At 37.1% G+C, this 14,082-nt stretch overlaps 1 protein-coding gene across 1 annotated transcript; it reads left to right on the forward strand.

Annotated features, from left to right (window-relative positions):
* The first annotated feature begins 3,703 nt into the window (after window positions 1–3,703).
* On the forward strand, window positions 3,704–10,560 carry LOC121406288 (30 kDa spicule matrix protein-like). The gene is made up of 2 exons (XM_041597303.1): window positions 3,704–3,786; window positions 9,888–10,560. Exons 1-2 carry the CDS (start codon window positions 3,704–3,706, stop codon window positions 10,558–10,560), a joined length of 756 nt encoding a protein of 251 aa, XP_041453237.1.
* The last annotated feature ends 3,522 nt before the right edge of the window (window positions 10,561–14,082 follow it).

Below are 14,082 nucleotides of genomic sequence, written 5' to 3' on the forward strand. Positions count from 1 at the left end.
ATGGCTGGGATTCGAACCCACGACCCTCTGTTTCAAAGGCCGAAGACTAATCCACTGGGCCACAACGCTCCACATTGAACCACAGAATGTTAAAACAGTGGTAGTTTCACGTTTTCAGCAAGGTATACACTTTGTTTCAGATGACAATTAGTAAAAATAGAATATTTCATGTTACATTGAATAAAATCGAAATGAAATTGTGAGTGGTTTACGTCATCGCGGTATGCAAACAAGGGGACCGATGCATCGGTCCCTTTATTTGCATACCAAGCAGGATGTACCAATGATTTTTTTGTGAAATTAAGGAAAACTTTAAAAAGTCATAGCTTTCTTATTTTACATCCTATTTTATCGTTGAAATATTCAACGTTAAGCTTGTTTAATTTTTCCTCCTTATTCACATCGACTTTTGTCGCTGTTGATGTCGATTGGTTTAAACGGCGGTCTCATAAAAAAGAATATATGCGCCAATCAAAATTATTTAATCATATCAAAATAATGCTTTTATTCATTATTTTCAGGAGAAAAGTCCATATATTAAGAGATTTTGCAAGCGCACGCAAGATTTGTTACACTTAAAATCTTGCCGGTGTCCAAACTAAACCGATTCGGCAACGTCAACTCAGAAGCCGCTTGAAGGCGTTCAATTAGATGTGCATATACAAATGCAAAATATACCACGTGGGGGTATAACTAAAAAAAAATATCAACATCATATCGCATTGGTAACACTAGATGTAGGCGAAAAGTGCAGTGCAATACATGATATTATGTGATATGTAATAATAATAACAATAAGACATGTCTTCTAAATTATCAAAAGTATAGTTTTGCATCACTCGCCGGTCATACCGAGCTACATCCTGGTGGGGCCTGGTGCCCCCATCCTTGCTGCTCTATTCACCCAAGGTTTAAGGGACAAGACTGGTCAGCACACTACTCACATGAGCTCTAGCAAAACAATAAGGGCACACAGCCCCCATAGGACGCCAGTCAGACCAGTGAGCGATGACAAAATGTTTAGAGTAACAATACAAATTATGAATCATATATAACTTTTATATTTTTTTCCCATATCATCGTGTGATATATACAAACATGTACATATGATGTACATAATGATGGAATATACATATGATGTATATGATATGATGAAATATAGATGATCTATAGAGGGTGGACCTGTCCTTTAAATTATTATGTAGTCGATCGCTTTCCAAAGTCAATCCATCTCAGATTTGGAAGAAAAACTGAGCACACCAGATGGTACAAAAATTGAATTGAAAAGTTGATAATTATTATCATGTTCCGATTTTTTTCTCTGTGTGTGTGTATCTTTTTTTATTTGTAATCCGATTTATTCTAGGTACTTGGGGCCTATCTTGAAATAAATTTAACTCTTCTTTCGACGTTAGTTTTAATATCTATACACACTTCATTGTTGGGCAACATATTATCCACTGTGTTGGGTAATCTACGTTGGTAAAAAATATAAATAGATATTCTGGCCAGTTATTATGCAATTCAGCAAAATGATTACCAAATAATTAGCTTTTATTACCCAATTTGGGCAGATTTTAACCAATAGTTGTGTGGACAGTGTGCAGTGTGTTGCCCAGTGATAGTTAAAAATTTTGCATTTTTTGCCCGATCCTTTTAAGAGTGTAATATTACTATAGCCGCAGAACAATAATCACGATAATGATAAAATAACGCATTGGAAGGAAAGCTTTAATTATATATAGATAACAGCTGCAATAATTACTTTCATTGAAAGGGTCAGTTGCATTTGTGTTTGTAATACACTTGCGATATGAATCATCATAGCTGAAACCGCATACTTTGATGGTGTATTGATATTATGAGTGATTAACCCCGTTGTTAAAAAAAAAAATGTATTCCCACTTTTGATATTTCCAACCAGAGACGTCTGCAATTTTGATCCCTCATGTAACAATAAATGGATGACGAGCCAAAATTTACTGTCAAAGGTTCAGGAGTTCATTTTGCATGACTGGGACGCTAAGGTTCCCCCCGCCCCCCCCCAAAAAAAAAAGAAAGAAACCCCACACTACCTCGACCCCACACGCACTCACTCCCGTATAAGATTATTGATTGCAACATAATACGATAAGTCAGTCACTGTTTTGTTTTATTTTTTAACAGATTAAACGCATTAAAATTTGTACTTTTTAATTAGTTTGGAGAGTGAACAAACATATCATTTGTTGATGAATTGGTAATACCATATACCACAATGCAAAAGGAAAGTATTGATATATTCTTCATGTCAGGCTTTTTTTTTCTTTTCTCTCCCTTTTATTTTGCTTCACGTAAACTTTTTAATGGCATTATTTTGTTTGACGAAATTACCATATATGTGATTTATTATTGTTACTATTATCATCATCATCGTTATCATTATCATTTATTGTCATTATCATTGTCATTTAATGTTATCATAATCATTATTATTATCATCATCATCATCATCATTATTATTATTAATTATAATAATAGTGATAATATTTACGATCTATAGAAGACCATGCCTGTGATTAACACCGAAATTTGACAAGCTTACTGTAATGATTACAGTAAGCTTGTCAAATTTCGATATGACTGATTATCATTTATTGTTTTGTGGTATACACACATAATCTGAAAATTATTTAAGGAAAATAACATGACAATGTAATTGCAGCTGAGTTACAACAATTTCAAAAAATATTATAGAACATAACAAACCAGATAAATTGCATCTGAGTAGACACATGGTCAAAATTACAGAAAAGGACATTTTCAATTACTCTGCAGCTGAGCATTTAAAATATAACATAGCACAAATTGCAGTAAAAACGAACAGGATCAAATAAACTGAATGAATGATGTATAATTATTATACATCTTACTGCCCCAACCGAGACCTACATTAATTTCAAGCTCCAAGCATAAGATGGTGGTCTCTCACATTTCAATTTACGATATTATATCATTTTTTACTGTTTATATACACGTTTCAACATTTTTTAAGAGAATATTATATGTTAATCATTATGTTCTTATTATCTTTATTGTTATGAAATGCTGAAAAATGATTATACTTGTAGGCATATATACTATGTTATTGAAATGTGGAATAATAATAATAGAAACAAAATATTAAGAAAAAAAAATCCAATACAAGCAGACATTGAAGACACAAACAAATACAGAGACAAAAAGGACAGCATGAGGATTCATTAATTGATTGGTTTTAATCTTGATTAACCAGAGTCACGTGATCACATGTGATTGAATCTGAACAGGGAGTGGTTCGAATCACGTGCAAAAACCAGAGGACCCTCCTTTCGCGTTACGTAACACTTCCCAATGCCATTTTTAAACACGGAATTGTCTAATTATTGGGATTAATGGAGTTATTCCAGATGTGTCACTGTGGACATCGCCGATCGAAGGATGGACTCGGCGTTCTATTAATACACATCAGAGGGTATGAACTGTTTACCTTGGCGGCGGGCTGCGATCTCCGAAAACGCTGTCGCAGCCAAGAGCCATTTCATAAAGGTGTTCGTAAGCCCCTTTCACTGTTGGTGGTGCGATTGCGTCCAACCGTTGCGATTCTGTGCAACATAAATTGTGACCAAATGATCGCAAACGATCGCACGAGCAATTGTGAAAGCCCCTTGATTGTCACACCGCGATGCAGAAAGAATCAAGACTCCCAGTAAATGTATGGAAAATATTCCCGTCTGATGGCAAGGAACAGCTGAGAGGTCTTTGCCGGTAACTGTTAAACCGGACCAGCAGTTTCATCCTCAGATTGGAGCTGGCGATAAATTGCAAATATGTCGTTTGTCGAGGTCTAGGACGACACTTGCTGATTTGATTCGCTAGTTCGTCTCTAAGAAGATTTCTTGATTGCTCTTTTATCATCGAAGGACATTTGGAAATTTATTTTTTGTCTACGTTCTGCATTCTGCTCGCTCTGCGATAACTCCCCAAAAACTAAAAACACGACCGGTTGCCATTTCTTGAGCTAAATGCATGTCGCGCGTTAAACCATACGTGACAATATACCAACAGTTTTAAAGCCACCCCGCACCTTACGACTGATCCACAGTCCGATTTCGTAACAAATCGCATTTCTCTCATTATCTGAAATTTTGAATGAAAAATATTTGTTTTCATATTTGAGGTTCAAATTAACCAAACGAATACTAATTTAAATATTTTTGGATGATTGCACGCCTATATTTTGCAGTAAAGGCCAAACCAGTTTCAAATCGTAGCCAATCGTAAGATTGCTTTGACGCCATGATACCCAGATATCAAATTCGCTTTTATTTTTACAAGGATGATAGCATAGTCACAATTTTATAGGGATTCGTTCGATGACTTAAAACAATGTATCTCAATATTAACAACGCAGACCGATCGTAAGGTGTGCGATGGCCTTCAGGGGGCGTACTGTATGTCGACGTATTGTACGCGCAGCCAGTCGTTTTCTCAACCAACCATTCCATTATTGACATCAAGAAATGCATCTTTTAACAACACAAAACAAGAATAATTCAATTGTATTTTATTTGGAAATCATTTTGGGTTTTTTTTAACGAAAAAAATCATCTTGAATCAAGAAATGGATTGCAAAAAGTGGCGTTCTACACCCTGTCTATACGTCGTCATATAAGCAGGTGGAAACGTTCGGGGGCCAGTTTCATTAAACATGTCATGGTAACAGCTTTGCAATAACAGCATAAAGATACTGAAATCCTTCGTTCTGATTGGCTGGAAATTGGTCTAGAAAATATGTGTTTGTTATTGTAGGCCTAACAAGCCTTTATGAAACGGGGACCGGGTATGACACTGCATTAATTGTTTCCTTTTTAGAATTCACACCGATAGCCGTGGCTGGTTCATAGGTGTGCTTATCAAAAATAGACATAAAATAACGGATGTTATTAAATTAGACATACAAAGCATGTGTTTTAGGAGTGGGGGGCTGTTGGGGTGCCGCAGACTCAGTGGTGATCGTGGCACTCGGTCACGTAGGCTTTTTTATGGCCAATCATCGCACTTCCAAGCGGCAATATTTGCGCAGGCGCATGCAGTGACGTCAAGTTCCGTATGACGTCATACTACATGTATTACCTCATGGGGTGGGGTGAGGTTGAGAACGATGTAATGGATGTTATATTGATAGTGGCAAGATTTTGGGTTGAAGAGAAATGCCAGTGAGTTGCAGTAAAGACTGATTTCATGAGAAAGTCTGTAAAACCAGGCTTAATTGTCAGTATATCATCGAGGATCTAGATCTGGTACAGTTACATAAACTGAACTTTGTGAAATCTTGAAATCTAAGCTGAAAAATGTTCACACTGAAGATCACCAACACAGATAGGCACACGTGGGACAGTGTATTATTATAGCACTTGAATAAAGACCCGACGGAAGTAACTGAATCCGCGCTTATTTTGCTGATTTCTCAGCAATTACACAATTTCTTCCAGAATCCTTTGGCACATATTTTTTATTCATACAAACAGACACTTGGGTGGTCATTATATTAGATTCTGTAAAATGAGATCGTTACCAAAACTGGAATTTATCTTTAACTTAAATTAGACCACATTTTCAAGGAGTGCCAGTTGCCATGTATTTTGCTGCAAAAAGTTGTAAAAAATAAATGAGATGTGAAATCGGAAGAATAAGAAAATACAAAGATATTTTGAATTTCAATTAATTAATCAATAAATGAGAAATGCCATCAATATGGTAAATATGAAACCCAGCTAACCTAGTTGTGTGGTCTAAATTTTTAGTTTAGACTTGGGGTAAACCCGGGTTTAATTATCCGAATAACACCCGATGTAGACAATATATCATCCGAGAAAATGTGTGTAGTTGGATGCTCGTAGTATCCAGTTTATATTGTATTTCTCTTTTCTATTATTTTAATCTCTTGAATCGCTCATACTTTTTTTCAAAGTATTAAGGAATAAGTATATTTTTATGTATGCGTTTATTAGGAGGCCATATTGGTGACCTGCGTGAATATATGTGATTCACGATGCCCGATAATCCGTTTACTGATCATCCCGTCATATCACCAAGTCTATTCCTTTCAGTAGATTCTTATGTTTCAGGTTTTTAAGCCAAGTGCTTAATCGCAGGTCTGGCTTACCTTTTCCAGTGTTCCTTAACCCTGTAGGTGCTAGAAACAGGCCTACAAATGACGGTAAATGTTGTTTTATTCCTCGCGTGGGGCTGAGAGGGTTAGTTCTGACCCACTTGGGCTACTGATGGAGAATGCGCCTCAGTCACAACTAACGAAACCGACTCCTAACCGATCCAAGCTATTACGTTATTTTCAATGGCATATCATCGGTCGGTTTGGGATCGGTTTCGTTGGTGTGACTGCAGCCTCGGAAACCCTCAACATCTGCCCCGGGATTTTATGTGACGGGTCACCAAATCTGGAATCTGGTTGATCCCCGGAACGTTTCCAGCTTTAGTTTCGAACGATAAACCTTTACGAATAATGTGTAGACCCTACGTAATTCTGAAATCAGCTCATTACGTCCATATGTTCTCAATTAGATCCCGAAAGCAGATATTTTGAGGGAGGACCCGAATTTATATTTTTGAAAAGATTGGGTATATGCTGTACTAGATTTATTAGAATATATATGCGGATGTCGGAGATTGATCTGAGATACATAGGTTTGATTAAAAAAGTTGTTCTAATATTTCACATGAATGAGTGAGATATACTTCACATTAATGTTTGATTCCTGTTTCCTCTCGTATTGGACGTCTTGCTCGGTGCCAGAAGAAGCAAATTATTGGGAAAATTGTGTATTGGATGTATAGACACCTGTTATTTCCTTCTATTGAAATCTAAGAAAATGACCGGACGTGCATTCTGTTTCGTAGTGTTCGTTGCCATGGTGATATGTGGAAGTTGCACTGCTACAAGATGCCCTCGGTTTAGCACTTTGGAAAACGGGAGTTGTTACTGGTAAGTGAAACGGAGCTTAATTAAATATGAAATGAATAGGCCTACTTGTAACTTAATATGATTTGTGGAAAACTTGTTTTACCATCACCCAACTCGCAAAAATGTGGACAATGAATAATAAAAAAGATCATGATAACAGTGGCTGCTTAAATAGCACACAGGTCCATCTCAAAGCGCTTCAAGAAAGTAAATTATACACTTTGATCAATAATTGAAATAGCATCACACAATGTGTGAGCATGCAGTGTTCACATTCTGGATTAGGATAAGCTGTGGAACAGGTTCACGGTGTTGACATTCCCAAGTTTAACAGTGTGAACGTGATTTCACACCGTGTTCCACACTGTGAATACGCTGTGGCACACGATGTTTTCTTTCCTCTTGGGAAATCTATGTTTGTAAACAATTCCGCATGGTAGGGACTCGTGAGAATTCCTCTCTCATAATTGGTTTATATTATCATTTATAATAATGGCATTATTAATAGAGATAAATAATAACTTTAATAATGGGTTCGGATATCGTTAATGTCTCCTGAATATGATGATGCTCTCAATAATTCATTTCCCGGTTCAGCGTAGCTGCGAGGAAATTTTCAAAACAGATCTAGATAAAGTTTTTTCTTCTTCTTCTTCATTCTTTTCTTATGTAGCATTTCATTAACCTCACCAGGGTTTTGTAATTTTCTAATTTGTCATTTTATTTTTAACAAGGTAACTCTTTCATTTATAAAAAATAATAATAAACAAGGGGCCCTACGTGTATTTCAACCGAAATTCACGAAACATAACAAAACAATAGTAAGCATTCAATTATAAAAACAAAGAAATACAAATAACTTGCAATCTAATATCTAAAGTGAAATATTCATGCAAGTCTCCGAACCATGTCTGTGTGAGGAAAATAATTTTGCACTTTTTTTAATGAATCAAGTAAGTTTAGTCTCAGAGAGAAGGAGCTAATGCATTCGAAATGATAGAGCCTTGACAGCACCGGATTACGCAATTTCCGATGAGGGATTCGAACCCCGGACCTTGTGATATAATGAAAAGCCTAGAATCATGGTATTTTACTTAATTTCAATAACAACATCGTTCCCATTAGAGTTAAACTGGGGGCAATCAATTAAACTCCAAAATTACTTGCTATGACAACCGTAATTATTGACGTATAATGTATCTATTAAGTACTTCCGAAGAATGAGAGCCGGAGGAAAATAATCAGTGATGGCTGCCAATATATGATTACGGAAAGCATCTTGAGGAAATGATAAATGGCCACTGTCTTGGTCTACAACTTTCCCAGACCTTCCGTTTGGTCTCCTGCCATATGGTCTATCCCTAATTCCATTATAGCCATTTCGTCTACTATTTGGCCTTATTGGCATTGTGGGAGCGCTGTGGCATAGTGGTTATATGACTTTCTTCTTTCAATCTGAGGGATGTGGGTTCGATTCCCAGCCATGGTGTGTTTTCCTTCAGCAAGAACTTTACCCACATTGTGCTGCACTCCACCCAGGTGCATGAGGTGAATTGGTACCTGGTATGAAGAAATTCCTTGAATGCTTTAGCGCCTATACGGCAGCACTGAGCTAATTTCGGGGTAATGATAGCAGCATTTTGTATCGTGAGGCAAAATGTTCTTAATAAATCCAGCTATAATTATTACTATTATAATTATTGTTTGTCCCATTAATAGATTTGTTTAATTTCCAATGAGGTTATACCCATTTCGTCTATTGTCCACTTGCTCATCCACTTTACATGTTATGTCTAGATTTTTTAAAGTGCAAAATACTAAGCAGACAAAGTAAAAATTAGACCATCGCAGCGTTACACTAAACCATAGTTAGGCCCAGCGGCGTAATGAGCCAACAGTTTTGTGGGTCCAGATATGGCGTATTGGGCAATATTCATAAAACGCTGCGAGCTAGCGATGCGAACGAACAAAAACTTCGACATTTTTGGACAGATTTTGATATGATATTACAAAAATAGTATCATAATTCACACTTTCCCATTCCTTCTTTTTGGGGGTAGTGATTTTTTTTTTTTGGGGGGGGAAGCGCCCCACCCAACCCCTTCCCATTTTTAAGCCAATGGTTAGGCCAAGTAATATTAGACCAAGTAATGGTGGGATTGAACAGAAGTCTGTATCTGATATCATCGATGATATTTTGACATCTATATAAATGGAGAAATGATCCTAGTGGAAGTGATACTGAAGATTAATTAAGAGAAGAATTATAACATTGTAATGCAGAAGTGCATATTCTTGCGACATAGATCACATTTTTCGAATCTCTTATCGAAAAAAAAACCATTGTTAATTATCCTAAGAATAGATTTAAAAGAAGATCTTTATCGTCAGTATTTGTTAATTGCAGAAATGCGTCATCTTCTCAATTTACTTAAATTTATTTCAACTGCTTTAAGCGATTGATCTATTAGTTTAATAGGGTTTATGTTAGAGTAGATCCGATTCATTACCACGCTAGCTTTCAGTATTTAAATGTTTCATCTATTGATGGGCTCAAGAGACGTTTTCAGCGTCATACCACAACTTAAAGGGACGAAACCACATTTTCTTAAAATACAAATTATAAATGTTAAAGTCAATGTTATCCGACACCCAATCCCGATTTGGGGCACCTAATCAAAATTGATGTTCCTGTAAAATCGTCAAATGCGTTCACTTGTTTTGTTTAAAATCATCCACACTAAATCAGTTCTGGGACATAGGCGTTCATATCATTTAGAAATGGAACAAGAACGAAAACATCCAAATAAAGCATGTTAAGGGGTTTTGCCAAAACTGGAGAGGCCTTTTTCATTTTTTATTTACTTAATTGTTCTCACTCCAGGATAATACCCTTCAAATACAACAGGTCACCTTACGTTGGTGGATTCCAAGTTGCTGCCCACCAAGAATGCGGTCTTGAGCAACCTGGCGCCGGTTTGGTCACCATCAACACCGTCGAGGAAAACAATTTCATATTCGAATGGATCACTCGTTTCGCATCAGAGCCAACAACAGTCTGGATCGGTTTGTTCCAGCCTAGGGTAGCTAGGCAAGGACCTGTTTGGTTCAGTGGCGAACGCGGAATCCTAGATCTGGTAGAACCTTTGGATTACGGAGAGGGCGCTGTTCTATTCTTAAACGACCGCAGAAGATACAGTCCCAGGTGGGAAGGTGAGGATCCATTCGAATGGGGGAGTCGACCGTCAGCTCTATGTGAGTACAAGGTCACGCAGGCGCCACCGACTACGCCTCCAATTGCTCCCACCACTAAACAGAAGACAATTCCTATTCCAGGGCCAAGCCAACAACCGCCAATATTGCCTAAGAGGAATTTTCCTCGCAAACCTTACTTTCCGAGTTACCATCCCTTCGGTCCTGGACCTTTGTCGCTACATAAACCAGTGGGTACAGACGGTTTTCTTTTTGAGGTGATCAGACGGAGGGCTATGTCTCATATTGATAAGCGTGGTAACAATCATTATAAGTCGGGATACTTTCCAATCGCACTACCCTGAGAAAAAAATGCATAGTCTGCCAGTATCTTATCACTGATACCTCAGATTATGCTACAGTTACATTTCCCCTTTCCGCGGCCGTACGGTGAGTCGAAATCAGCCGTTTTAACATTTATTGTACCAGCTACATTAGGTGGTCTGGCCGCCGAAGGGTAGATTTGACTGAAGCATAATCTTGAACTTTCCTCATATATTTCTTTCAGGGAAATCAGTTTTTTAGAGAACTCACCCTCCGAAAACCATACCCTTACCTTTTGTACCTTGTGTGAAACATATACGAACTAATGTCAATGTAAATCAAGTCGACCCTTTCGATTGCAATCTGCTTCCCTTTAACATCAGGTCAAGATCTATCTTCTATTTCATATGGCCAGATCAATTCGATATAAACTGTGCCATCACCATAATGAAACATTTCGAGTGAAAAAGAAGAAAGATCAAACTTCATTTTGTAAATAATGAAAGAAAGTAGGGCAACGTACAGTTGGATTGGTTTAATGAAATTATCCTTTCATAAATCAATAGGAAATATAAAGTGAATATTGGTTTAAAGTTATGTGTGTTCACATAGGCATAGAGGGAAATATTTGAACTTATTATTCACACTGTTAATGTGCTCAAATTCAGCAATGTGGACATATTTTCACACTGTGGACACACCAACAGTGTGACTGTTCCCACTGTGTTCACATGGTCGACTATGTGAATATGTGATTCACACCCTTGAAATGCTCCAATTTAACAGTGTGAAGGTGATTTCACATTGTCTTCCACACTGTGAACACACTGAGGAGCACTGTGTTCTTTTCACTTTGTGAATGGAAGCACACAATAAGCATTCTGCTTCTATTCAAACAAGGGGGGTGTTTCATAAAGCTGTTCGTAAGATACGAATGACTTTACGCACGACTGGTGATCCTTTCTTGTTCTATGTGATATTCCTATGTAATTGAGTTATGAGCTAAGAACATGTTCCAGTTGTGCGTAATGTCTTTCGTAACTTTACGAACAGCTTTATGAAACACCCACAAGGTAGTAAAGACTTTGTGAAGGGTAGTGTTCTTTTTAATTAGTTACTATACACGATCAATATGCTACATCTTGGGTAATGATTCAGGAGGTTTATAAGTTCTTGATCTAGTATTGTTCATCGTGGATGTTGAATTTGCAGTTTTTGCAATTGCCACGGGGGTTGGATTCTACAACAAAGTGAATCTATTGGAAATGCCCGTCAAATCACAATGTGCAGATAACAGGCCTTTGTTGAAAATTGGTGAACCGCGACAGCAAATCGTCCTAAGATTTTGAGCTGACTAAAAATTGAAAATATATCGTTTGTCCAGAGTCATGTTGTTTTGATTCACCGATTTTCGACTCAGGCTTCTTTGTCATGAAGGGCTTAATTTTGACATTAGATTCTCAATGTTCGAGAAAGCGCCCGTGTTGTGCTGCTAATACTCCCTATGTATGTCTATAAACACTATGTTTGTATATGAATAACCTAAATTTTTAATTTAGAATATGAAGTTAATTCCCTAATTAAGGAATAGAGGATTTTGTATATATTTATGGACTAATAGATAGAAATATTAACAGCTGTTGTTTGTACAATGTGTGTTTGAATTGAATAACGCCAATTCGGGGGTCCGTTTCACAGACAGTCATAACTATGGCATATTTGATAACTTTGCCATTATGGTAAGTAACACGGAAACCTTGATTTTAATTGGCCGCTGGGCGCCTTTACCAATGTAGTTGCGATAATGGCAAAGTTTCATTAGTTGTAACGCTATATGTAACGGGCGTCCGGTCTTAACCGCGACCTCGAGGACCTATTTCAAGTAAGTTGATAGGAGTTTAAGTTCTCTGGAAGAGATCGCTATCACATGGTCTACCAGCCCTATATAATCTTTAGCGCTTACTCGAAAGTAACAGGATCAGACGGATGGTAGACAGGATTGTTAAAAACCTAATTTTGATACTCTGTTATGTTGTGTACAAGTTTTATTTTTCATTTTTAACCAAAATGACCACACAATTACAAGTTTATCGTTGTAGAAATTTCTAAATTATGGTCAGGTTTTTTGTTATTGTTGTTGTCTGAGTATTCTTTTTCTCACTGTGCTTTTTAATTTTATTATTGTTATTATCATCATCATTATTAACAGTATTTTTTGTTAATATTGTTTTATTATTATTGTCACCACCATCATCATCGTTTTTACTGTTATTATTATTGTTATCATTATTATTGTTGTCACTATTATTGTTATACCCCATTCCCCCCAAATTTATTCCTATCTCACCCTCTCTCTCTCATTTTCTGTCTCTATGTCCCTATATCTGTATATGCAGATATGTGAGCGTTTCTTTCTGTCATGTCTGCCTTTACAAAATCATGTCAACGTGTCAAGGGCCTCTGTCACCATGGTCACTCCCTAATTATCAAGCTGTCCAAATCTTAACTTGTAACATTCTCATACTCTCTCAAACATTTCCCGAGCTTACCATAATCTCTGAATCACTGGCCCACGTGGATTCAGACTTCTTCAGGTAATGCCACCGTACCGACTGCGGTTTTGGGAAGGTCAGTAACGGTGAGCGCGATTCCGTTTTACACCCTGGCGAAGGCATTTTCCGGAAAAGTAGCCAAAAAGCGACTAGTGAAGAGTCTACACACGTCGCTGGTTGCATGCAGCGTGCGACACAGGCGAGTCCACCACCGCATGCATGCACAGTTACTCATCAGAGCACAGAGTTCCTCGGCACTTCATGTACAGAGAGAGCGGCAGTCAGGAGTGAAATCCGAACATGCTTTTGCAGTCGCGTTGTTTATGATAGTTTTTTTTCTAAAAATAAATTATTAACTAAATGAATAGAATGACAGACAAAATCAAAATAAACAGATACTTATAATGGAAAGACAAATTGAAGTTTGATGGATTGATACACTTAGAAGCTGCCGAAAGATAGATATAGAAGACTGATAAATAGGTAGAGACAAGATAGACAGATAGATAGATAGAAATAGAGAGAGAGAGAGAGAGAGAGGTGGATAGATAGATAGAAAGAGAGAGGAAGAGGGAGAGATGATGGGTAGATAGATAAATAGAGAGAGGGGGAGAGACAGAGATGTCGATATATAGAGGGAGAGGGGGAGAGAGAGAAAGAGAGAGAAGGATAGATAGATAGATAGATAGAGAGATGTTATAGATAGAAATATGGACAGACAAAGAGAAAAAGACAGACAGATATGCTCGAGAAGGAGAGAGATAGAGAATTTGAGAGACAGATTAGATAGATAGAAAGATAAAGAATGAGAAAGACGGAGAAGATAGACAAATTAACAAATATAGATAGATACATAGATAGATATATAGATAGAGAGAAATAAAGAAAGACAGTCAAATGGATAGATAGATAGATAGATAGATGAGAGATAGATAGATGTTAGATAAAGAGGGAGAGAGACAAAGAATATTAACAAATTAACAGATAGATAAGTTAAAAAAATAGATATAT

The sequence above is a fragment of the Lytechinus variegatus genome, chromosome 19 (genome assembly GCF_018143015.1).
Source record: "Lytechinus variegatus isolate NC3 chromosome 19, Lvar_3.0, whole genome shotgun sequence".
NCBI lineage: Eukaryota > Metazoa > Echinodermata > Echinoidea > Temnopleuroida > Toxopneustidae > Lytechinus > Lytechinus variegatus.